The 26,424-nt window shown below is 38.5% G+C and overlaps 1 protein-coding gene across 1 annotated transcript in view; it reads left to right on the top strand.

The window, feature by feature from the left end:
* PDE1C (phosphodiesterase 1C) overlaps positions 1 to 25,747 on the top strand; it is a 196,977-nt gene extending 171,230 nt beyond the window's left edge. The window contains 2 exon segments of the mRNA XM_050971009.1: positions 14,687 to 14,710; positions 25,566 to 25,747. Coding sequence (XP_050826966.1) covers positions 14,687 to 14,710; positions 25,566 to 25,747 — 206 coding nt within the window.
* Positions 25,748 to 26,424: the final 677 nt, after the last annotated feature.

The following is a 26,424-nucleotide window of genomic DNA, read 5'->3' as shown; positions in this document are numbered from 1 at the left end:
CTCAGTTTCAAGAAAATAAATATGGGGATGCCATTTCACAAATTAAGATACATACCTGTCAGAGACATCATCAGCATAAGTGTCTCCTGTGGGATAGAACATTGCTAAACCATTTTGGAAAACTGAATTTTCTCATATGAAATCATTGTTTGGCAAGACCTTGAATGGAAAATTATAATAGACATAATTTTTCTTTACATTCCAACCTTTCTTTTTTAAAAATAATATTATTTTCTAATAAAACTAACAGCAAATGATAAAAATTATTGTTCCCCATAACAGACTTGATATAAGGAAGAAATTTTTTTACAGTAACAGTGGCAAACCACTGGAACATTATGTCCATTGAGGTGGTAGAAACCTCATTCCTGGAAACATTCAAGGTCAGGCTGAACAGGGCTCTGAGCAACCTGATCTAGTTGCAGATGTCCCTGCTCATCATTGTGGTGTTGGGCTATATGGCCTTTAAAGGTCTCTTTTCAACCCAAACTATTCTGATTGTATGATCCTATGATTAACACCTTCACAGGTCATTTCTACCACATCCTCTTTTTTTTTTTTTCTCACTGGGAAAAAATTCTGCAATGTTAATGCAAAGTTTTCAGTATAATTTCTACTTTCGGGGAAAACTATGTCAATTCAATCAAATATTACTCTCTCAGCTGCCAACTGTAGATAAATATAAAGTTCCCTTCTTGTGTTTTTATCCTAGGAACTTACTACTCTAGTGGTAATGTGCATGTTTTAGCACGGAAATACACAGGATGTTTGCATTTTCAACAGCTAGTACATACAGTGAAAGCCTAATGTGCTCTGGCTATGTGATGAGCAGTACTGCCACCTCATGGTCAAATCAAAACGTGTGTTTTGACAGATCTGCTTCAGTACTGCATTCTTCTACGCAGTGCAACACACTAGAATAGAGTATAGTCACTATAATATAATGTAATATAATACTACATGTAGACTTTTTAATATATGGACTGTATTTCAGAGGTGGAGATTTTAGCTTTTTTTACTTTGATTTTTTAAGATATAATGTTGCTTATCAGTAGTTAAAACCTTTTCCTTTGAGTTCTGTACATTGCCCATGCCAACATGTCAGTCCTTTCAGTCTTTATTTTTCTTATTAATGATTTCTTGATCAGGAAGTGAAAATTTCCCTGATTATTAACTTAAAGCCTTAATTTCTTTCTGTCCCAGTTGTCCCAAAAAGAAAGTAGCAGAGTAGCTGGCACAGAATGTCATCTTACAATGCCTTTGGTATAGGAACATGGTGGTGAGAAGACACCGAGATAAGGGCTCTACAATTATTCAGAGAGAGTTGAAAGGATTCTTCCCAGCTTCATTCGTCAAAACTTCTCAGCCATTGAATACTGACTGTCTTTGCAGCCTTCTGCAAGATACAATTTTTATATGTGTCAATCTAGCCAAGACCACTCCATAGCAATGAGCACTAAGGAGATGTCTGATGAAATCCTGCTTATGATTCTGATGTTGTTTTAAAACAGGTTACTCAAACATATAAATAAAGAGCATTTGTCTATGTCTCCTTGAGAGGGGTAAAAAGGTAAATTACAGGTCATATAAACAATTGTGCCATTTCTAATTCTGCTTTGAAAGATAGACTGATCATTATTGTCAGAAGCAAAAAATCCATTTCAGTTTGTAAGGCAAAGACATTATATTTTTCCTTGCTGCTTGATAGTGCTCTGCATATTATGTGTCATAATCCAGCAGCACAGGCAAATTGGAATGACTGTAGTCTAAGTCTACTTACTAAAGACAATTTCCTTCATTTTCTCACTTCTTTTTTATAGCCTGTTACCTGAATTGCATTAACAGCTATGGCCTCAAGTTACAAATCAGAAAGACTTGTTATCTTCTAGAAAAACTTGTTTGAAACATTAAGATATTTTGCCTTCCCAAAAGACATATTTCACTGTAATCTATCTCTGCTGAGCAGAGATAGACTCTGTTCCATAGTATTACAGTATAGGATAACTGGGGGGGGGGGGGGGGTGGGGGTGGGTGGGGGGGGGTGGGTGGAATAGTTTCTGTGCTTTTTAAAATCCTTGTTGTGCTTTTTTGAAAGACATCATTTGTCTAATTTAGCAAGTGGCACCCGAAGCAAGCTGGAATTTGCATAGATGAATGCATTCTGAAGATGGTTTTATGCTGTTTTAATATCATGATCTTTGATGTTAAGTGCAAAATACATTGTTATTATCTAGACAGGGCAAACAGTAGAGCACCATGGTATGCCTGCTTGGTGAGAATATAGGGAATATGTAGAAAGGTATCTTTTATAATTATGCAGATGATTTTGCAACATGTCTGTTTTGTGTGTGTTTGTAAGTCTTACGGAAAGCACCTGGTTTTCCTTTGAGACTTTCATGTGTGTCTTGTTTAGCCTGCTTTCTATTATTCATAGGAGCCTAGATACATGGTTGTTAGGATTCTGGATTGCTTTTTGATTCTACTTCATATGACAAGGTAAAAAAGTGGGAATTCCATTTGTCTTGATTTAGGTGAATATTTGGAATATTCAGGTGCATGGTGAAAAAAAAACATCACTGAAGGCAACTTAACTAGGGTTTTTTGAGTAGTTATCCGTATGGGGAACATTTTTCCATGTTATGTTTGGTCCTTTAGATATAATTCTGCTCAGAGATGACATATGGTTGCATTGTTCCCCAGGGATAACATTCATGGTCCTAGAGACATGGAGCAATGTATAACTTATACGGTGCATTGCAGAAATTGTTTCTTGATTTTGTACCATCAATTAATTTATTGCACCAGTCAGGGAATACAGCTGTGATGTTGCTTCTATTATAGTCCTTATCCCATTTAGGAAAATTTGCCTCTGCAATGATGCACAGAAATTTTCCACTTCAGCAAGAGGGAAGTCCTCCTTGCTGCCAGCTGCAAGAATGTTTGGTACAGTGACAATTAGGCTTCTTTTTCCTTATGCAACACTTAGTCCTGAAAGAGAAACAAGATCATGTCTTCTCATGAGAAGAAGGAAGAATATGAAATGGCTCTTCAAAAGACATTGGTGACATTTAGATTGCATCTTCATCAACTCACAGAACACCTAACTTCCAATTTGAGCACACCAGCGACAGTAAGCAGATAGGAGGACTCTTATAAGGTGTGGCATCCCATCCCAAAAAAGCAACATGCAAGTACCCAGATACTCATGACTGAAAAGTGTAATCTTTATTACTTATAATAATTAACTGATCCATCACTAGGCTATTAATTATTTTCTCTCCCTCTAAACCACTTCTTTCCTTTTCTTAACTTCAAAACCTGGTATTTGCAGGCAATAACAAATGTAGAAGAAATTCAAAAACTGTTATCAGTTGAAAAGTGTTTTTCTGAGTCAGACTAAAGTGTTTGGGAGTTTAAGTCTAATTAAAAACAAGTGATTGTCAAAAACTGAAGACATATTGAAAAAATCCAAATGAGAATTTTTGCTTTGAAATGGCATTTCACATTTTTATCCACCATTAAGTAAATGGTAAACAAAAAACTTTTGTTTTAGTTAGATGAAAAGCTCAGCTTGATTTTTTGATTTTCTATCCATCCCACTACCCTACCCAAACCCCCAATCCCCAACAGACATTTTGCCATGCAAAAATATACCAAGTCCTTGTGTCAGACCCAGAGCTAGGCATTATCCTAATTTTTTGTTTTAGTCACTCAGCCAAAGAAGCCCGGTGCTTATTACGGAATTCTAATTCACATATGTGGCTGGAAACTTTGCTGGCTTTGATTATCCTTCTTCCTGTGGAAGGTTCTATGATTTGCATGGTAAGGTTTTGGTAGTGGGAAGGGCTGGAGGCATGGCTTTTCTGTTAGCTTCTTTCTGCTAGAAGCTTCCCTCATGTCTGACAGAGCCACTCCCAGCCAGCTCCAAGATGGACCCACCCACCAAGGACAAGCCCATCAGTAATGTATGAGAAGTCCTCCCATGATGAGCAAAGAGCAGCAGAGACAATGTTTGAAGAATTGACTCTAACCCCCATTCTCTGTCCTCCTGTTCCCTGTGCAGGAATAGGTAGAGAATCAGGAATATAGTTAAGCCCAGGAAGGAGGGAGAAGTGGGAGAAAGATGTTTTAAGATTTGGTTTTACTTCATGTTAGCCTACTGTGATTTTATTAGTAAAGTAAATAAATTTTCCCAAGTCAACTATGTTTCACCTGTGACAGTAACTGGTTAATGATCTCCCCCTGCCCTTATCTCAAAACATGATTCTTTCCTTATATATTCTCTCCACATGTCGAGCTTAGGAGTGATAGAGTAGCACCTTGTGTCTAGCCAAGGTCAACCCATCACACAACTCATCCCCCTTGAAAAGGACTGGGGTTCTTGTTTCCATCCACAATGGAATATCTCTTTATGAAAACAATTATCTAGCTTTTACCCCAAATATATGCAGAAGTTTGAATTCTGTTTGATTATCAAACATAGAATAAGATTTTGCACCTAATTTTCTAGGTGACTTTACCCAGTAAGTATCTAATTTTTTTCATACATGCTTTATTCAAGAAACTCAGTAATTACTTTGTGTAACCAAACCTTTGCCAGTGTATTCATTGTTTTTTTATCTGCTTTTATATATTTCCATTATATGCTGGCAGTCAAATTACATATATTAAAGCAAAATGGATCTCTTTCATCACTGATGTTATCCTAGGTCAAGTGGAATGCAAACTCAAGCCAATATAAAACTTAACATCAGTGTGAGAAGAACTAGACATTTTTAGCTTCATGAATGATTTAGGCACAATTATGTGCCAAAGCTCCAAAACCAGGATACCTTCTATGCTATTTCTCATCATAGAAAAATTGATGTTATGCGCTTGAGTCATATGCTAAATTGGAATGATGTTATTTAAATTCCCTTACTAAACAAATATTCAAAACTTTTCCCCAAGAGCATTTCTTCTTGTGTTCCCGTGCTTTAAAGAGAATGCAAGCACCTTCACAAAGCCTTTTGTTTTCTTTGAAAAAATAATCAGTCCAAAATTTCTCAATCATTGGACATACCAATAACAGAGATTAATTAACTTATGGTGCATATTTCTTCTTTATTTCAATGATCTTCTGAACTTTGCTTCTTTGGCCTCACACATCTCTCAGGCAACTGAAGAAAGAAAATACCATACTATACAGCATTTATTTCTTCATGGTCATAATTTGAAAAGGCTTTCAAATGGCTTTAGTAAGAGACAGATCATCCAGTGCGACAACTGAGTACTTAGATTTCAACATCTTTGTTTTATTTTGAGCACTAGAAATAGCTTCAATGGTCCTTTTCAGGTGGCAAACATGCAGATTATGACCACACCCACTTTAGGACTCAGGGAGACAAGAAATACCCAAGTTTGGGGGAAAAAGCTTACAAAAAAGAAAATTCACTCCTTTACATCCTGTAAGATGCTGAGTAAGTCCACAAAGGAATTAAAAGTGGCAGATTTGGTAATCTGTCTCAGCAACTGCAAATACTTCTGTAATTTGTGGTGGGAAAGACTGGATTATAGATCATGTGAGATGCAGTTACTACTACAGACTACTATTTCACCTCATTGTCCACTGCATCAGTAGTGATTGTTTTATGATATCAAAGGCCATACAAGAATTTGCAATTTCTTTTGTCATTTCACTCAGTGCTTGGATAGAGCTGGGTTCTGGGGACAGCAGGTCTTGCAATAAATAATCTCATTTTGAAAAACCTATGCTTTTAATTAGTAGGGATAGAAGCTACTTTCAAACATGTCAGCTTTGCTATGAACACTTGAACAATCTTACTGGGTTGGACCAGAAGTCCCTTTAGCTCTCCATCACCTGTGTGACAACATTTCATAGCAGAGACTTTAATGAACAAAAACCAAAATTAGAGCAATGGGTGTATCCCACTACAGTTTTCTGTGTTCCAGACAGCCAAGGCAGAGGTCAAATCCCTGACTTGGATACACTCTGATGGATTTATATTCCATTATTTTGTCAAATTATCTTTGGAGCCCTGGCACTTTTGTGTACTGGGCACTGAGGCAACACAATTCAAAATTTACATAGGCGTTATGTGATAAATCATATCTTTTTATTCTTCTCAGATTTACTGTTTAATAAGTTTGTTTGGTAATTCCCTTCTTGGATTGTGAGAAACAATGAGTAATTGTTCCCTTTCACATTCTTGGTACCCCTAATAATTTAATTTACTTTTTGTTAGACTCTCTCTGCAACTCTGTTTCTAGGCTAGAGTCATAGCACATGAACTTTATGTATTGAATTTTCCTTCAAGTGCAACCCTTTTTCTAATTGCTATGTTAGGATGTAACACTGACAGTCTGTGTTACACATGTTTTTTGCAATGTGACAAGAGAATCTTAGGTTAATGAAAATGAGATAACCTCTGTTTTTTTCCCCTTTATTTTCAATAGTACAGTCATGGATAATTGTGCTGCCATCCTGTGCTTCCTTCAGAATTTATGCTTATAATGCTTCAGAAATCTGAGCAGAGAAAACAAGGACCATGCAAGAACCTCACACTTTCATTCAGGGGGATTCAAGCAGGCTAAATAGATGGTGAAAAAAATGCTGAAACCCCTGCCCAAAGACTCCTTAACCTACACCATACTGCAGTCTTGTCCTGCAGTCTGCATTCAGCATTTATTTTTTTCAGGAGAGAAAAGTGGTTTTTCTTTTAAATGAAAACCATAGGGCTTGATCTTGTCCTGATAGCCTGGCCTGGCACTGGATGCCACTGGGAAGTGTTTGTCTTGGTTTAAAATATTTTTTTTAATTATTGGCAGGTGTCTGCCAAGGAAGGCAGAAACCTTCCTGGGATGGAAAATATGACCCCTTCCTTCCAAATTATTGTAACTTTGAAATTATGGTGCTTTCAGGCAAAGATACAGGAAAAGGAATAACAGTTCTTTATTAACATATATATACATATGTGTGTATGTATGTATATATGTATGTATGTATGTATGTACATATGTAAAACAAGACAAATAAACAACAACAGCAGCAATAACAAACAAAAATTCATAAGCCCAGTAACAGCCTTTCTCGGCTGCAGGTACTTTCCCTTTTGGTGTAGTTATGGTGACAGCCAGCAGGGGCGCTGTTGGCTCATTGCCAGAAAGGGCAGGTGTGGTAATTCCCCCGGGGCTGCAGGAAGCGCTGTGGCGCAACCTCAGCCGTCTCTCCATGTGGCAATGCGGGCTTGGGTGATAAGAGAGAAGGAAAAGGTTCTCCCCTTGTGAAACGGGGAAACTTACAGGGGAGCAGCCGGTATTAGTGCCTCTCCGCGTGGTGAGCTGGTCTGTAGGAGGAACCTTGGAGCAGTAGGCTGTAACAGCAGAGATAACCACACCCCAGGTGGCAAACAAAGTGTAGCAAAAACACGAAAGCTGTGGCAGGAGCAGCAGGAATCCAGGTGGATGAGGGGTGTCAAGTTAAAGTGTAGCAAAACCCCCCCGAATTAGTGGCAGAAAACAGCAGGCGCAGGGCGACCCTAGGACAAGAGAGAAGGTGGAGAGAAGGTGGCTCTCACATCTCCTGTGTGATGTCCTGGGGATATCCGCAGCAGCCAGACTCCCTCAAGCAGCTCGGAAGTGCTCCCTCCAGAGAGAGGTCGGGCGTCTGGGTTCCGAGCTTCCCCTGAGGCGCCCAAGCAGATGTTGAGGGTCCCTCTCAGTGAGATCAGGTGAAAAGGTCCCAGTTCAATGATCACTCTTGCTAGCAGAGGCTTACCCATGGTAAGGAGAAGTAGTGAAGGACAAAACTCCGCAGTGGCAGCAAATTCTTCAGGCCGCAGCAGTCCGGCACCAAAACCACAGCCATCGGCCCTCTGATCCCCAAAGAGAGAGAGAGCTGAGCCCAGGTCCTCACCCCCAGCCACGCCTCATGGTATCTCTGCGCTTCCCAAGAACGCTGAGCTTCCCTGCCACCACACTCACTCCCCCAGCTGCAGCAAAACTAAAGCAAGCTGCATCCCTTTCGTCCCCTTCCCTATCCTGGTCACATCTTTTGTCTCTTAAGTACCCGTCATTCCCGTCTCTTAGACAACAAATGGGAGAAGTCCCTGAGAGAAAGAAAAAATAAAACAAACATCCTAACCTTCAACAGTGTCCTAAGCCCTCTCTGAGAAGTATTGTGGTTTTGGCAGCTGGAGAAGAAGGGGAGGAGGTAAAAGGCGGGCATTTATCTGGAGCAGCAGAACTGGCCGCTATCGGAAGCAGGGCTGGGAGAGATCAGCTCTCCACTTCCAATTGGTGGAACCAGTGTAGTAATTACATAATCTCTGTGAAATAAACAGGGGCAGGAGATATTCCTCCTTTTAATGCCTTTATTAAAGTGATCGGCTCAAAATGGGGGTTTTGGCAGATCCGCGGAGTTCTGCCACCGCTCCCAGCAGTGACTCAGAAGAGGAGGATTTGCAGCTCTTGTCCGCTAGGGGCAGAGCCGGGAGTCCTGTCCTCGCAAGGGCAGTGGGGGTATAACCAGGGTTTTCAGTTTGGGTTTTCCGTCCAGGGAGTCCTGGGTCTGACTGGCATCGTTTTTAATTGGGAGTGACCAAGGTTTTCAAGCGTCTCTGCCGGCTTCGGACCTCGGCCCTGCTGTCCAGACACCACCCTGACCTCTCAATTCTGCTTTGGCTCATTTCTTTTGGTGTACTTCCAGGATTTGGTGAAGGTCCCGTCCCAATGCAGTCTAGGTTTGGAGATAAATTTGCATGTCTCCTGAGATGCAAATATCCCCCTCTCCCCACCGTCCGGGGGGGGGGTTTGTCATCCTCCTGGCAGCAGGCAAGGGTGGTGCTGAAAAACAAAAATTCTTCACAATAGAGAGTTAAACGACGATACTTAAGGATACTCAACAGGTGATTACAACATTTCACTAACAGAGAACTCTTGGCCAGAGATCAGTTTCCCAGCTCAACTCAAAACTCTGCAGCCCCTTTTCTTAAAAAAAAAACAGGTAACTTATTTTGTTCATAACACTCTGAATAGAGACAGACATAGTTCTCCTAGGATTTTAGAAGCTGTGGGAAACTTAGAGAGAAGAATTCAAGCAATTATTATCTCTTTTTGTAATCATTGTTTATAGATATGGTTATTCAGATTGTGCTATTCATAGTTCACCAATAGTGTGAGAGAAGATTCCTAAAAGCCAATCAGGTCTTAGATCCACCATTGTTTCTATAAGAACTGTGTATTTCTAATAATAAAGTGTCTTTTCATGCCTTCTGAGAATGGAGTCTGTATTACCTTTGACTGTCCTCAATACCCCTTCAGTGATAGAACCAGTACCATGTCTGTGAATTATACTTGTTGAGGAGCAGGAGTCAACACAGGACAGATGTTTCTGAGTTAGTTTAAACTCTCATCTCAGTCTAAATGTTTCTGTGTGTCCTCCAACTGTGTTAAGAGAACAGATTTCGAAATTTTGGTCTGGAGCAGATTTTGAAAGTTTAAATTAGAGGCAGAATAAATGCCAACTGTTAAAATGGAAAGCTTTTCTAAGACTTTGGACTCCAAAACATCATTAAGAGAGATTAGTTATTGTGAAAATCTCACTGTCAGCTTCCTTGCTGTACGGGTATGCTCATACACTAAGTAATTCTGTGTGAAGAAAAATATGAACTGCAGTGTATTTTCATTTCAGTATGTCACTCTATATAGATATATAGCTTCATAGTCCAGCAGGCAAAAGTTAAAAATGCCTTGGTATAAACTGATAGCAGAAATGGACTCACAGTGGGTGCTGGTATCACAACATGGAAAAGTTGTAGAAGTCACAGGCATTCACATTAGCAATCAAAGTGAAGGCCAGTACTCAACCTTGACAATATAAGTTCATCAGAGACACTGAAGGACTGAGATGTGTATTTAGGCAAGGCTATTTCAGATAATGATAATCAATATATGCTAAGTGGACTGCTTAAAGTCTTAGGTGTACAGAGCACTGTATATTCATTCTTCTTCCTCTTTCAACTACTTCTGTTGATACATGCTAGTATTTGCACTAGAGCTTTTGTGTTTAAATGAATCCATCCAAATCTAGGGTAGTTGAAGGAAGTTCTGTTATATCCAATGGGAAATTTGGCAAGGAAACCAAAATATCTCCTCTACCAAGCAGAAAAACAATTCAAAGTAAGATCTATGCTACTGTGTTCTTACTGGAGCTGATGATGGATCTAACAGAAATAAAAATCTATCACAGAATCATAGGAAGTTAAGGGGTTGGAATGAACCTCAAAGATCATTTAGTCTTAATCTCCCCTGCCATGGACAGGGGCACCTACCACTAGACCAGGTTTGTCAAGTCCTTGGCCAGTCTGGCTTTGAACACTGCCACGGTTGGGACATCCACTGCATTTCTGCATTGACCCAGTTCTCCACAGGCGGGGAACTTCCAGAGAATGGAGAAAACTGCATTTTGCCTTGCTTCATTAACTGGGATGGGAGGGGTTAAAATTCTTGTAACTGTGGATGGCATAGGAAGAGAAGCCTGTGATAGGTGGTATTTCGAGCTCTGTTTCAGATCCCTGGTGTGATTCAGCAAATCCTTTAGGAAGTTCAGAAATACATACTGCTCAAATCTGTCATTTAGTCCACCTGCCCCAAATGATTACCCTTCCTTCTGGGTCAGTCTTTTCTCTTTAAAATGTGGCTAATTGTAAGTGTCATGGGATTGTTATGATCCTTTTAATGACAGTAAATCAGGCTGAATGTTTCAGTTTGGAAACATCATGGAAATGTACTATTGTTGTTATGGCTGTTACTACTGCCTATTGTAGATTATGCTGGAAATGTGACATCTCAGTCTAAATAAATCAAATAAAATGTTGAAAGCCTAGTTCTTTAAAATAGTGTCTTAGAATTGCATCAGTGAGCAAGATTTGGTAGTAGCAATTTACGGGAAACCATCCTGAAAGGAAAGGTTCCCCTGCTATCTGTGTGGTAGAAGATACCAACTCACTAGTAGATCTGTGCAGCAGATCTGTACACATTCAACACAGAAAATGCAGTCCAGCAGTAAAGATCTTTGTTTTGGCAGTCCTTTTTCTCCTTTGCCAAAATACCATTAAAACAAAAAAAGGCAATAGATTATTGAGTGTGAAAGAAATTGGTTTCCTGAAAGGAACCAAAAGATATTTTGATGCAATAATGTCTTCCAAGGCATGCCTAGCCCTACAGGTAAATTCTTCTCTCCTTGTGCTGAATGTCCTTGGTTGAGAGACTCTTTCAAATATTCTTTCAAACTCTGCTGATATAAACATTGTAAAAATTACAGCAGGTGCCAGGTATACTCAGGGAACCAGTTAGAACAGCCAATATAGAGTAAAATATTCATGTTCCTGTTTGAAGCTTTTTCAGAGCATTTCTAGAGATGGTTATGAGAAGAATTGGATGGACTGTCCTCCTTAATTAGAAGTTGTCCATTTTCACCAGAAATAACCAAAATTTTCTTGTCTCGAACTTCTTTCTCAAGGAGACCTGTTTATTGTGAAGATGCACTTGTAGTATAACTACATAGAAAACAGTTATGTTTGTACACTCAGGATAATATTAGTCAAACATAACCTAATTATGACGCCAAGGGATTATAAATATTTGACAGAGGAGTCAAGCAGATTGTAAAATGTGCATCTTTTGTTATATCTTTGGGGTGTCTCCTTACTTAAGGCTGTGTTTTTCACTGAAAGCTCAATGGGAGCAAACAGCTTTTAAAATGTAGCATTCTTTTGTGTTTGGAGGATCTTCTTTTCTTCGTTTCAAACCACATGTACTACGTTCTTGCCTTCATAAGCAAAAAGGTACTGGAAAAGCTGTTGATCAAAGATGATCAGGGAGCCCCACAGCAAAGAAACCTATTAAAATCTCTTGATCTAAGTGTGCTGGAGTCTGTTATGTGATCGCCTTGATTCTTAAATTTGAATTCTAGCTGTATTAGTCTGATCATAATAGATTTCAATTTGTTTAGGACAGAATGATATTTCCAGTTTTGCCTGTAAGAGGTATGCTATTGGAGTGCCTCACCTTGTACCCTTTCAACAGTTAAGCAAACTTCACTGCTTGCAGAAAATGAGGCTGTCTAAACTGATACCCTTGTTTTACTTCCCCAGATTATCTACCCCTTAGACAAAGAGGAGAAAGGCAACATTTGACACTTTTCTATTTATTTTTCTTTTTTTTTCTTTTCTTTTTCCAGGTATGAAAGAGTAAAAATATATTAAAAAAGAGACTGCAAATCTCTTTCATCATTTTATCTGACCTTCTTCATTCCTCTTCTACTCCTGCAAAGACCAGATTCTGGGAAAGGCATTAAACAGCTTTCAAAACACTCCTCCTCTCACTGGCTACTTCACAGCTAATGACTCTTGTTCAAGGGTGGGGGCCTTGTTTTTTTTTGGTTAATTTTGTTTGTTTGTTCATGTATGTATGTTTTTTATTGTTAGTTTTTCTGGAAGGTTTCTTGTTAAAAGGTCAGATTGGGATTTCATTATGTAAATGGTTCCATTTTTCTGGACAGGTCAAGCAAATAGAAAAAAGTATTCTTCAAAAGCTGGTTTTGCTCTTTGCTATGCCTCAGCTTGTGAAACCAACACTAGGATGATGCAAAAGAATATAAAAGAAAAAAAATCAAAAATTCCTTGATAATAATTAACTTTTTCTTTTCACTGAAAGCCTTTTCCAATTGCTATGAGACAGAATTTGACATCAGTTTTACCCCTATAGAAGATTTTATTAATAAGAACAGTGAATTTGTAGAGCCATTTGACTATTTATTGGGATTTGATATCTTTTGCACATAATAACAATGATAGAAAAATGTTTTTCTTTCTAAATAGCAGATAGACACCCTCAACCCTTGATTTTGTTATTTTTTTGAAGTGAGGAAAGGAGTAACCAATGAAAGCAATATTGTCTTGAGGCAAATTTTGTTTGTCAGAGTCTGAGCACATGTATTAATGTATTGTGTGATGTGCCTGTATAACTTGATATTGCAGAAAATCATCTGTTACCCATATTTTTTCATGGCCCACTAGTAGTAGCTGTTTGTTTGACCTGAAGATCTAGGAGGAGAGGAGCATCAGGGAATCACATGGATCAGCTCTTACTTTCATCTCAGTTTGATCTTTCATCACTGACTGAATGGACAGTCTAACGAAAAGGAAAAGCATTGTTGGATAAGGATGGACAGAAAAAAAATCAAAATAAGAATGTATGAAGAACATCAAGCATGTTTGTGTTTCTGGCTTGGTATCTTAATAGGAATCCAGTTAATTGTAAGCAATTTTGCCTGTTTGTGTGGAAGTCAAGACATACATATACATACAATATACATATTCAATACATACAACTATTTTTGCTGAACAGCTTGCTGTTCAGGATGAGATCTTGATATATGTGTTTTGTAAGGAATCATACTCCTGTCATGGAACTTTTCTATGTAGAGAACACGCAAAATGTTGGCTTAGGAAGGTAAATCTTAGTATTTCCTTTTCATGTTCAAAAGCCCAGAATTTAGCAATCAAAATTTGTGTCTCTGTTCCTTTCTGAACTGTGCATATATCGGGAGGAGCATCCTGTGATATTAGGAAATATTATAGCAGTAAGCTGAGATTAAATCCATTCTAAAAGTGAACATATTCATATTTTAAAATGTTTAGTATTTGGGATTTTCAATATTGAGGCTAGAGTTACTTTAAGGGTTTTTTTCCTACTTCAGTTTGAATTTTTTCAGAGCCAGAGATTTACATTATGTTCATGTTGTGAAAAGGTTGCCCATCAATCACGTGTTTTCATAAAGAAGTACAAAAATAATTCCTGAAGTTTTTGGAACTCCCAAATGGATTCACTGAACCAGCTCATTTAAATGAAAAAGAAGGGAGATAGAGTTCCCATTTGTGAGTTTGTGGTTCAGTAGTAGCTGTGATGTAAATTTTTGAGGAAAGTGAAGGGCTGGGAGGACAGTGGCTCCACCAGCTACACTGAGCACATTCCATGGCAGGCTGTCACTTAGCATTTTTTTGACTCCTCTTTTTCCTCCTCCATCAGCATTCAACCCCAATGAGAGTAGCAGAATATGAATTCCAGCCCTGAGCAGGTTCTTTGAAGGCACACTGATCAAATAACAATAACGCTCAACTAAATACCATAGCGGTGACAGTCTGTGCTTAGTTAGACTTCTCTGTGGAGTCAGGGAAAATATACCCTAACAGAGTGTTTAGTTAGAGATGCAAAATTAATTAGTCAGTATTTTTTGTTACTCTTACCTTTTACAGTGGCTAAAGATGCCTTAGATTAGGCACACTAGAAAAATAACATTTTTTAAAAAAACTATATGCTTTTCTTCATCTGTTTCTGATATATTCTTTCTTTCTCTTTCTTTCTTTCTTTCTTTCTTTCTTCCTTCCTTCCTTCCTTCCTTCCTTCCTTCCTTCCTTCCTTCCTTCCTTCCTTCCTTCCTTCCTTCCTTCCTTCCTTCCTTCCTTCCTTCCTTCCTTCCTTCCTTCCTTCCTTCCTTCCTTCCTTCCTTCCTTCCTTCCTTCCTTCCATTTCATAGCTGGTTAGTCCTCGTTTATCCTGCACTGGCACAAAGGTGTGAAATCAGGCTGGAAAACATTTTTCCTTGATTATTAGGGTTATTCACTATTGGCAGGAGCTAGTAAAGGAAGTGGTAGATTTGATATCTCTTGGGGGTGCAAATCAGACTTGCCATTGAAGAAGAGATGCTATAGGGAAAGTTACTGATCTCAGCACACAGGTATCTCACTGACATGTATTATGAAAAATCCTTTCCTTAGAATTTTTTTCTCCTGAGAATCAAAAGGCCTCAATAACAAAATGCAAACAATTCTTATCTGCTGCTGAAGAATGCAACAGGTGGATCTGTGATTGGTGTCATCTAGCTGTTTCTAATTAATAGCCAATCACAGTCCAGCTGTCCAGACTGTCTTGGTCAGAGACAAACCTTTGTTACTCATTCCTTTTCTATTCTTAGCTAAGCCTTCTGATGAAATCCTTTCTTCTATTCTTTTAGTATAGTTTTTAATATAATATATATCATAAAATAATAAACCAAGCCTTCTGAAACATAGAGTCAACTTTCTCGTCTCTTCCCTCATCCTAAGGCCCCTGAGAACATCACACAGGTGTACAGCAGAATGCTTTTTAACACACAGACAGTGAGAGATAGGCCTAACAGTCTCCTTCTTTTAACTTATTTGTGTAAGCTACAGTGGATTATTAGCATTTTTTATATTATTTTTGTTGTTTTAAAAAAGAAGTGAAATCTATTAGCTGGGAAAATATATAAAGTGAAAGTGAAATCTAGAAATCAAAACCCTACAAAGAGACTGGGCCAGGTGATAGCATCTATTATGGGGTTGCCTCCTTACTTTTCTCCCTCACCCTCCTGAAACACTCTGTACCCTTGTGCTAGTGCATCATGAGCATATATGCATACATAACATCTGGGTATTTTTGGAAACCTCCTAGTTAAACTAGAGATCAGCCACTGTGCAAATGTGTAAAATAATAATAAAAAATAATTATCAAAGATACATAGATGCTTTCTCTTATTTTATTCTAAAGGAATCAATCAAAAACTGGAAAAGAATTAGGTGTTCATCAGTTAATGGCCTATGTTTATAGTGTGATTAAGGATTTCTGGTTTTGCATCTTTACCTGACTTTCCCAGGTGTATAAAAATTATGTTTTCAGATGCCTTTCTTTCCCATCCTCAGTAAGACTACAAAAGCAATGAATAAGCCAAAAATTCTTCAAATATTGGATCCATACCATTTGCCTCATGCTGAAATTTTACAAAATTATATGGGAGAACCCATCTGTAGGCACAAAGGAGAGAGGCTTTTTGCAGAGGGCAGCACAGGCTAGGAGGCTGTGTGATAAAAATGGCATTCTTCCACCTCTGCACAGAAACTGCTGATGCTCTCAGAAAGCTTTACCTAGCTGAAAGAGCACCACATGTCTTCTGCTTCCCAGAAACTGATGTATAGTTTGAGAGGGAGATTCCAGGCACTTGAGAGGGAGAATCCAGGCACCTAAAACAGAGAGGATGCAAGTATCAGGGTTTTGTTCTTTATTTGGGGCTTGTATTCAGGGAACTAGCAGACCTTGGACTCATAGTGACATAGTGCTTGGATTCCTGAACACCCTATAGAAAAAGAAGTGTCAATATGTTTTCAGAGAATTCTAGTATTAGAGTAATTTTTGTTGAAAGGGACAAAGAGGATATATAAAAGCCGTCTATTCCAAACTGTCCTGCAATGTGCAGGGACATCTTCCATTAAGTCAGGTTGCTCAGACTCATCCAACTTCATCTTGAATGCTTCCAGGGATGGGACATCTACTGCCTGTCTGTGCAACCTGCTCTAGTGTCTCACCAGTGTCTTAGTGCTTCATTGTATCCTGCTAATTATTTAAATGTCTCAAAGAGCAACAGATTAGGGATGTCACTAATATTTTCCATGTTTGAGAAAAAATATAGGTAAGGGAAATCAACCTTTTTATTTTTCCCTGGGAATAATATATGAAGTAAATTTTAAAAAAAGGAAAATTTTCAATTTTATATTGATTTAAAACATTTCAGATTAATCAAAGCAGACTGAAGCTAGCTGCAGCCTTTTTTGTTTAGCTCAGGTTGTAGTAAACACATTCCTATTTCTACTCTAGGATGTTTAGCATCAGAATGGATCTGACATTTGGGGACCTGGTTCCTGATGTGTGTATTAGGGAGACAAATATCTTTTTCTATGTGTTTCTTTTTTCAAGCAGAAATTTTATAGTTGGACAGAAGCTTTCCAAAATGTAGGTGGTTATGCTATAGAAGAATGGTATAGAGTGGTGTTTTTTTGCAAACTACCCTTCGAGTATGAAAATATTTGCATGTGTATTTACTAAGTCTTACAAGCTCAGTCTGGAAGCAAATATATTTCAAATTAGATAGCTGAAAGTGCTATGCTGCTATGTAATCAGAAGGTCCACAAGCTCACCTAGCTAAAGGTAAATGCTACCTGAATTTTCTGTTAATCCTTGCAATTTCTACAATGGCTCCCAAATCTGTCTTTTAATTGAAAAGTACAATGACCTATTCAAATTAGTAAAGATAGAACCTGACAAGTATAGTAGTAGTAGTTATCCATTTATACTCAGAAAATGAGAGAATTATCATGTCCTTTTCTTTTACACTTTTAAAATCCATCACCTCATTTAATAACTAAAAACAGAATGAGACTTTGCTTTCATGAGTTGAACCAGTGGTGATCTCAGAGCTTTACTGGCATGGTGTCTGAACATCATTACTCAAAAGCAGAAACATGCTGGCTGAGGAAGAGAAGGATCCCTGTGGCACTGACTACTTGCAAATTACTCCATGGGCCTGACATCAGTGCTGCCCAGATAGAAAGGCGGAAAAAAACTTTGTCCTTTCACTTGTCATAATTCATCTTCCTCTGAAGTAAGTACAGAGGATTTTCCCATTTGTGTTAGCCACAACATGAGCAGGTCTTCTCAGTCTCAGATTAGTGTCAGTGCATCCTAATATGACGCTTCTCCTGCTCCCAAGGATAGACAAGTTTTGTGATCCCAGATATCCCTTTTCCTGTCTGACTACTGTGTAAAAGCAAGATCAGCACAGAAGCAGCACAGGTGACCACTGCCAAGGTCATTATTTTCTGTTAAAATTAAATGCTCTCTGTGCACTTCCACTTGATGAGACTGCTTTCCTGTCACTGAAACATCTCTTTTGATCCCTAGTAGGCACAGAGGATTCTGGTCTGTACCCAAGCAGGACCAGGATGCAGGCCTGTTTTGAGGCTTCAGCTCACCCTGCTCTGCAGACTTAACCACCACGTAGAATAAAACTTACAAGCAAGGTAGCTGAGGACCTGAAACTCAGTTTTAGCAAATTTATTTACCCTTATACTTAAGCGCAAGACAGCACACACTCACAAGTTTCATAGCACACTCTGGGCATTTTGTATTATTTTGGATCTTTCTTCCAAGCACATATGTATTATAACATCTTGAGTTTAGATGTTATCCAGTGGCAGGAGGAATATATATAATTCCATTGTTTTTGCTGCTGGTTGTATGAGTGCACCTATCAGACCAAATTACTTGTGGCCATTGCAGTTTTCTAGTATAAAATCTAGCAGTAGAATGACAGAGTAAGCATTTTGCTTTTCTTCTTGCTTGGGTGATATTTTTATACAATTTTATGTATATTTTTATGCAATTTTTAAAAATGCTTACTGTTGTTCTTATAGTGTTCTTGTTAGATTTTTACCAGGTCTTCTGGTTTTCTACAGGCCCAGATTCTCACAGTAATATTTCACTGTCCTTTTCTCCTCCCTATTCTTACTTGAGAGACAAAAGTCACTGCATTTGCAAAAAAGCTTAGTGCGATATAATACTTAGGGCCTGATGACTCTTTTAGATGCACTGAAATCAAAGGACATTGCATGCAAAGTTCTTCTCGTCCCAGGGCAACATCTAGGTACAAAGACTAAACAACAAAAAACATATACAGCTCACCACATACAGGATATTCTATGTAAAGGCCATCAGGTTGGAGCCACCTTCTTTTGTTGTCGTAGGAGCTGATTACACCACCATGAGTTTTAAAAATTACAGACCATCTCCTTTCTTCTGATGATACACTTCATAGTCATGCCCTAGTGCACTGTCTACCTTCAGGTGGTCACTGTGGCTTATTTGTGACAGTAGATTTCACTGATCTTATGGTTAACCTGACAGGGACAAGTTTTAAATAAAGTTAAGAAACATTAAACCTCTTGGTAGGAGCAATAAGGGAAAATTTACCAAATTCAAGGATGCTATAAAATAACCTTTTCTCAGCTGGCATTTTGTAGTTAATTCCGTGTATGAGATTGATAATAAACTTTAGAGTATGTTTATATAAGCTAAACTGATAATAGAGATGTCTTTCCTGAACTGAACTGAATTAAGATAAGCAAAAGACTCCTGTTCTCTAACAATTTTCAAGGAAGAAAAAAGGCAGGTTGTAATGCTATATTTTATATTTAGGAAATAGAAAACAAGTTAAAATGTAGGCTGAAAACAAAACTCAGTGCAAGTTTGCTCCTGGGACTGAGTGGGTAGAGTAATGAGAAAACTTATTTGGCTTATATGGTAAAGACTCATAAGGAAAAAATGGAAAACCAAAATTAATGACACCAAGTAATGGCAAATATTCTCAATTGTTCTGAAAATAATTTTTAACAATATGTATTTATTGTTAGTTCTTGATTTGAGTGAAGAGACTTGTGGTCTCTAAAAGATTTTTCAACATTTCCAGTTTTTCTGTAACAGAGTTTGTGTATGTTCATCCTATTACCAAATATAAACAATGAGATCTCCCCTGCATTTGAATTCCAGTTGTAGAAGGATTAATTTGGGGTTTTTTTTTTGCGCTTTTTACATCTGATGCAGGTGTGGTGTTTGCTTTTCAGCATCTGGCTCCCCAGAGAGTCCTAGTAATAATCAAGCTATTTTAAAGCATAGTGAGAATGTTGCTTGGACAGCTGTTTCTTCTTACATCTTGCCCCCTGGGAAAAGTTGTCATTACCAATGTAATTTCTAAAGATAGGGAAACTGGTGTAGAGAATTCAACTAAGTTATTTAAGGACCCCAAGGTAAATCTCACCTTTCAACTTTTCTCTTGACTGAAATCACAATCTGAGAGAGTATCTTCACAAAGAACAGCACACTGCAACTCAGCAGCCTTTAGCTCAGCAGCTTTAGACAAGTTATCAGTACTATAACTTGTTGGTTTATCCACACTTCCTTTATTGGGAACTTTGTCTGTCCTCACCGGTGCCAGTTTCTGTCTGGAAAGAGTTGGAATGTTTAACCTTGGGATTGTTTTATCAGGTTAGTTTTAGCATTCTTCAACACCAAAAGCAGCTTGGATCCACCTTCTCCATTCCTGCTGATAACTTTTGCAAATAGGGTAAAGGTAAAGCTGCCTACCTAGGCAGAGCAACCTTCTAAAGTGGCTACTACTTTTGATCACTCAGGATTTTCTTGCAGGTGGCATTTAAAGGTCTTGCTCTTTGGAGAGATCTTGAAGAGGTCTTGCTTTTTGAAGAAAAACTTTGTTTTAAGGAAAAATTGAGGAATGAAACTACACCTGTAATTCTCATGTAATGTAAGCAGGTCTAATATTAAAACAGACTCATTTTTATACCTGTTAGCATATTTACATTGGTTTCTTGTTTATTTTTAATAAACAATTCTTACAAATGACTTTTCATTAATTTCTCCAACTATATCCCACTTTTAACCCATTGATCCGCTAAAGAGAACCTGCAAGTAGCAAATTGCACATCCCTTACATGTGGTACTTCTGAGCCTCCAGACCACCATTATAATAAGCAAGTCAGGATATAAATGCGGAAGAGAAGGTTTTGGCATAAAGCTGTAAGGCCCCAAACAACTTGCTTTATGAGATTTTGAACAGAGCTTAGGGTTGTTCATGTACTCTGAGTTAGATGCACAGGAGAAATATGGACAATATATTCTCAAGAGGTCAAAATAACAAAAAAAGCCTTTACTGGCAACTTCAGAAAATCAGAGGAATTTGGTAGAAGCTTTAGTATAACATTCAGTCAGCATAAAACACTTCTCAATGCATGAACTTGGCCCTCCAGCTTAGGAAATTCTAAACCCATTCTATTTTAAGTTACCCAAAAAATCCAAGAAGAGAGAATTAGAAGAAGAAAGAGAAAATAGAAAACATTTAGAAAAGCACACACATAGCTACCAAATTCCGAATTCCAGTTGTGTTTAGATAGAAATTCCAAGAGGTGGTAGGGTGAAGACGTGATTTCCTCATGTCTGGCCTTAAATACCCCTTGGTCTTCTTGGGCCCATTCCCCCAGGTGGGACTTCTGGTCATTTGGCCACTCAAGACTTTGATTAGGAGCTCCAGAGGTGGGTGAGAAGCATTTCCTCCAAGGATTGGCAGGTTCTGCCAGGCTGGGATACAGGCTCCAGGGGGGTAGGTGTACAGGTGTAGTGCATTGCCTTGCCAGGGCAAGGGTCAACTGCCCCTTTCCCCCATACATGCACCCCAAAATGTCTCAAGACATCAGTCTTTCCAATCCCTCACTGCTACCAAGTACAGTCCCTTCATTATTGCTTGCTAAATTACCTTGCTAAAATTCTTATTGTGTGCCCAGTTTCTTCATTTATTTGGGAATGATAACATTTAATCCCCTGTAAACTTATCTCCTTACATAGGGATCTGTTAACTGTTTTGATTAGAAAAGTAGCAGTAGGGAGGATCCACCTTCAAAAGAGGGGAGCAATCAACCTAATAGTGTTCCTTTTTTGAAAAAACACATTGGATTTGTTGCCAGTCATGCCTTGCTTCCAATAGCAATGCTCACTGTGATCATGTCGCCTTAAATTATAGGAAGGTGCCTTCTGTCTGGCCCTTCCACAAATGACTAGCCAGTGTTTTATCTCACTCTTTGTTAGAGACCTACTAGCTCAGTGTATGTTTTGGCACCAATTGGATTAGGGACAGAGTGGAGGTTTTTCTGACTTGGCTGTTTTAACACTGGTAACTTCCTACCCATGCTCTGTTACTGTGGCTTATACAGCAATCTATTTGCTCTGGTATGGAGTGAAAATATGTCCTTTCTGTACAGTTATTTATAGTAGGTGCTGGGGAGTAGATAATAGTACAATATTTTCCATGCATATAGTCCAGTGCTGATGACATTTTATTTACAGCCATTATTGTGTGGTTTCACTGTCTTCTATATAGATCTTGTTTTGGGAGGGTTGGTTTTGCTGGAAGCAACCACTAACATGTAGTTAGGAAACAGTCTGGTGTTAACACACACACACAATTTTCTAATTGAGTAAATATTATTGTCTTCCTGGTTTTTGGGCAAATCACACACAGCATCTTGAATTAAAAGGGGAAGCTTTACCACATTTTGTTTAATATCACTTCTAAAGGAGTGAGGGTGACCAAAAAAGTCATGTGTGTGTATGATCCCATCCATCTCTTTGCCAGCAGGTTGGTCAGTCTGCTTCACTGCTGTGTTTTGAATCTGTACCTTTGTCAATTTTAACTATGAGAAAGGAAGAATCACCCAAGAGGTCACACAGCTGGTCAAGTTTTATGGGTGAGGTAGCCACATGCAGGAGAGAGCCCCAACAGTGTTCCTACCTTGACTTGACCACTGGTCAAACCAGAGTCGACTGGCAACTCAACAACATATCACAGCACCATAGGGAGCCCAGAGGCCATGGGCACATCTTCTGCTTCTTAGAATGACTCCTTTTTTTGAGTACAAAGTGGTTGAACTAAGCATTTCTTCAAGGAGCCTGGACTAAGTGTGATGACAAAGCACAGCAGGGGTATTGATGTACCCAGGTTATTATCATTTGCAATCACTGAGTGACCATAGTTTCATTTCTGTGGCTTGGAAATGGAAGTGCACATAGGTCTCTGTGGATGACATGGGACAGGGAGAGAGAAACGGCAAGCATTTCTCACAGCAGCTTGTGAGAAATTTTAGGGAGTTGGATAGATGTGATAACCTGTTGACTATAAACAACTTGCAGGTGCTGTTTTTCTACCTTGTTTTTCCGTTCCTCTCAAGGACAGTGTGTGAGAAAGATGTTTCTGTTTGTTAGCCAATAGAATAGAATCTATCGTACCTCTCTATAAAAACCGTGCTGTTCATTTGAATAAAGCACTTCTTCGCCTTTGCTACAATCCTGCCTCTCGTCTGTTCCTGCCCTGACCCCGGCCCACGAACAACTGGTCTCAGTGTATTGGACTAACTTTACCCAAGACCCCCACCATCTTCTCCCAAGGATCCAGGGCTGATCCTAGCTCAGACTGGGACTTCCAGTCTGTGTGCCCATCTCTGTTCCTGTCTCCTTGGAGGGCCTGGGACCTGCACTGCAGAGAGTGGTTCTCCAGGATGGAGCCCTCAGACCTGGATCTTAGCTTGTCACAGAGAATTCTAGGACTAACATGCTCTGTTCTATTTTTATATCAATTTTTAGTCCTATTTCTAATTCCTATTAAAATTTATTTCTACTTCTATTATTATTTTTTTCTTTTTCTATTCCCTGCACACAAAACTTAAATGGTGTAAAGCAATTTCATTTGCCCGAAATGCCGTGGATTTTTCAGCACCAAAAATGCTTTCAACGACACATAACACAAAGGCTATAACTGGAATCAAGATTTTATTTTTGGGTTTATTTATCATTATTTTTCTGAAACCATTTCACAAGCCCTGCTCACAAGTGTTAACACAATGCCCATGTGTAGCCTGAAGCTGGGTTTAGTCAGTTAGTTTAAAAAAACATCCTTTTCAGTCTGTCAGTCTAACAGAGCTACAGAAAGCAGCAGAAGGAATACAGGCCTAGAAAACCCTGTTTCCTGAAGAGAACATGAATAATTAGTTTCAGTAACAATGACACAAAGGAAGAAGATAAAAGAAGAATGAATGTGAGGCACAACAGTATATCTTCATAATGTGTGAGCAGCAGGCAACAACCTGGCCAAAAAGGACTGGAGGAGCCTGACCAGTGGTCAAGTTTGATACTGCAGAGAAAGTCAAAAAGCCCTCAGGGATGAGTGCAAATCTGCCCAAGGGGAAAATTACTTCCTGACTTCAGCATTAATGATTTACTATTCCCTGAGCATGTGAGAAAAATCCACTTCCACTTCATCCCACAGGTTGGTTAAACCTCCCAGGAGATGTCCAAACCCTATTCTTCCTCAGACTGGAGCTATCTCAGGAGCCACAGGCCCTTGGGGGGGGGAGAATTCTTCCCGTGACTGGCAGCACTAGGTGCTGAAAGCACTTGGAACACTGGTAACGTCTCTGCATCCCAATTCTTACAGCTTCTGTTCCTGGTTCCACTGCGGATAATAGAGGAGACCTCTCTAGTGTCATGGTGACTGGCCAAGAAGTCACTATCTTTGAACTTTTGTTGAGGTGTGTCATTGGATGAAAGTGAATTTTGTATAACCACAGATTTTCTTAACACTCTGGGAGACTGAGTCTCTCTAAGTTTAGACCATTTCTTTAACCACTGTAATGAAACACAGTCTTGGTACTCCTGCTCCTCTGTCCTGCTGATCTTTATGATGATTACAGAAAACCTTCTTTCTTGACAAAGGCTGAAAAAGGGAGAAAGATGACTTTTATTAGCAGACTAGGTTAGTTTTTTTAGTGTCTGGACAACACACAATCTGCATGATGCTACCTGTGTAAATATTCTTGTCAACCCTGGAACTACCAACATAGTGCTACTGAATGTGTTTCTCTGCTTTCATTGCCTTGATTATAGACATGATCTTAAAAAAATATTATTTTCCTTAAATTAAAAGAGAAAAAAAAAAAGAAAAAAAATACTTGCATCACTCCATGCACGAAGGTCCTGAGAATCACAACCAACCTATTGAATTTTAATTAATTTGAAACTAATCTAGTTGAGAACAGGAAGAATTACAACTATGCAGAAATCTGGATGCACCTTTCTAAAGTTTAGAAAATCCATAGCTTTTTGTTTCCCAAGACATTTTAAGGTATGATTAATCTCTTGAGGAGGTTAGCAAGATGGGAATGTTACTGTTGTAGCATTTGAATCAGTGATGTTAGCTAGTTCCCACAATGGAATATTTTTTGCTTCTTAGGATTCCTGCTAAGAGCAATGGCTTTTATTTTTAAATCCTTGTCATACTAATTATTCAATTGGTTATTTTGCAAATAATAACTAAGCATAAGATTAAAATACTTTGATCATGGTCATGGTTAATTTTTTAGTCTATCTATATAAAGAGGAAAGAAAGTAAGATGTAGGTTAAAATAAACAGAGTCAAGAATTTGAGAATGGTCAGATTATTATGTAGACCACTTCCAACTTTCACAATGGCCTGTAATTTATTGGAAAATCAGACAAAATGCCTCAAATCCACCTATTCCTGAATTCTGAGAAACATTATCTCAGTTCAGATTTATTGCCTTAAAGTTTCCCTTACCAACAACATTTTGAAAACAGTGAAGTGTTTTTGCTGTATATATGTAGATAGGTAAATAGAAAGTTGCTTCTTAATTTAGTTTTGGCAGTTTCATCTACTGTCTAAACTGTTGTTTTCTAACCATGAGAATGTTCTTTCCTGTGTTGATCTAATCTGCTGAGATGTAAGAATAAGAGCATGATTGCAAGATTCAATATTCTGTAGTGTTTAATTGTCCTACTTTCAATTTTGGAGTTGCCTATGTTTCATTTCAGAGTTTTACATCTATATTTATGATTTATATTTTAAAACTTTTTTTTTTTCTGTGAACTTTTTCCTAATTGCCTGTAAATGCCCATTAACCCAAAAGAATCCTGGCTCTTAGGCTGAGAAGCCCTCCTTTGCACAGGCAGGCTATGGGATGGATACAGCTTCTGAGGAATCCGTTTCTTCTCCACAAGTGAGTGAAATCTTGGCACAGTAACCATCATTGTTCTTCCTTTGTCACCACCAGCCATCAAACTTCAACTGCATTACCTCAGGAGGCCTACTAACAACCCAGGGGACTATTTCCCTGTCTTACAGAAGAAATTGGAGGAACATACAGTGAGAGGTAAGGTGTTTGACAAAAGGGGAAGAATGAAGAAAATTCCCCAAAGTTAGAAGAGGAAGAGATAAAAGAGTCTTCTTCTGGAATGGCAGACAGAGAACATTGTGGAATCATTGCACAAGCTACATTGTATCGACAGCAGCTGTAATTCTAACTAAAACCAAGTGTATGATTTAACTATACAATATAATGGACAATTTGTTAGAAATTACTTCAACAGCCTTATTATTGCAGCATATGCTTGTTTAGTACTAAAATATTGGTCTGTTACCTTAAAAGAATTACATACACAAAGTAATTGTATGTGACTTACCTCCTGTCAAATTAAGTTAATGCTTTCCTAGGCTGTTGGTTTCCTTATGGTGTTCTCAATGTGACCTTCTGCCTACCACAGTTAAAACTACTCCTATTTCAGAGAGCATGGGAAATTTATTTCTTTCCTAACACTACTGAGAATAAGTGTCCTCCTCTCACAGTGTGATAGGTATTCAGGAGGGTGCAGGTAGGAGGCTGGATTACAAAGGGTCCTCTGTCTTCACTCACTAGGAAAAGAACATATATCACAACATTAAAATTGTTCTTTGGTCTAATTCTGTTGAATGTTAAATAACACTGATTGTCTTTCATGACACTAATTTAGTTGGATTTGATCCCATGCATTCTTTCAGTACACAATGTCCCATGGGCCTGAGTTTCAGAGTTGAACATGTCCCTTGTGTAAAAGTTCCTC

This window comes from Serinus canaria, chromosome 2 (genome assembly GCF_022539315.1).
Source record: "Serinus canaria isolate serCan28SL12 chromosome 2, serCan2020, whole genome shotgun sequence".
In the NCBI taxonomy this organism is placed as follows: domain Eukaryota; kingdom Metazoa; phylum Chordata; class Aves; order Passeriformes; family Fringillidae; genus Serinus; species Serinus canaria.
This window is presented reverse-complemented; position numbering and strand designations above follow the sequence as displayed.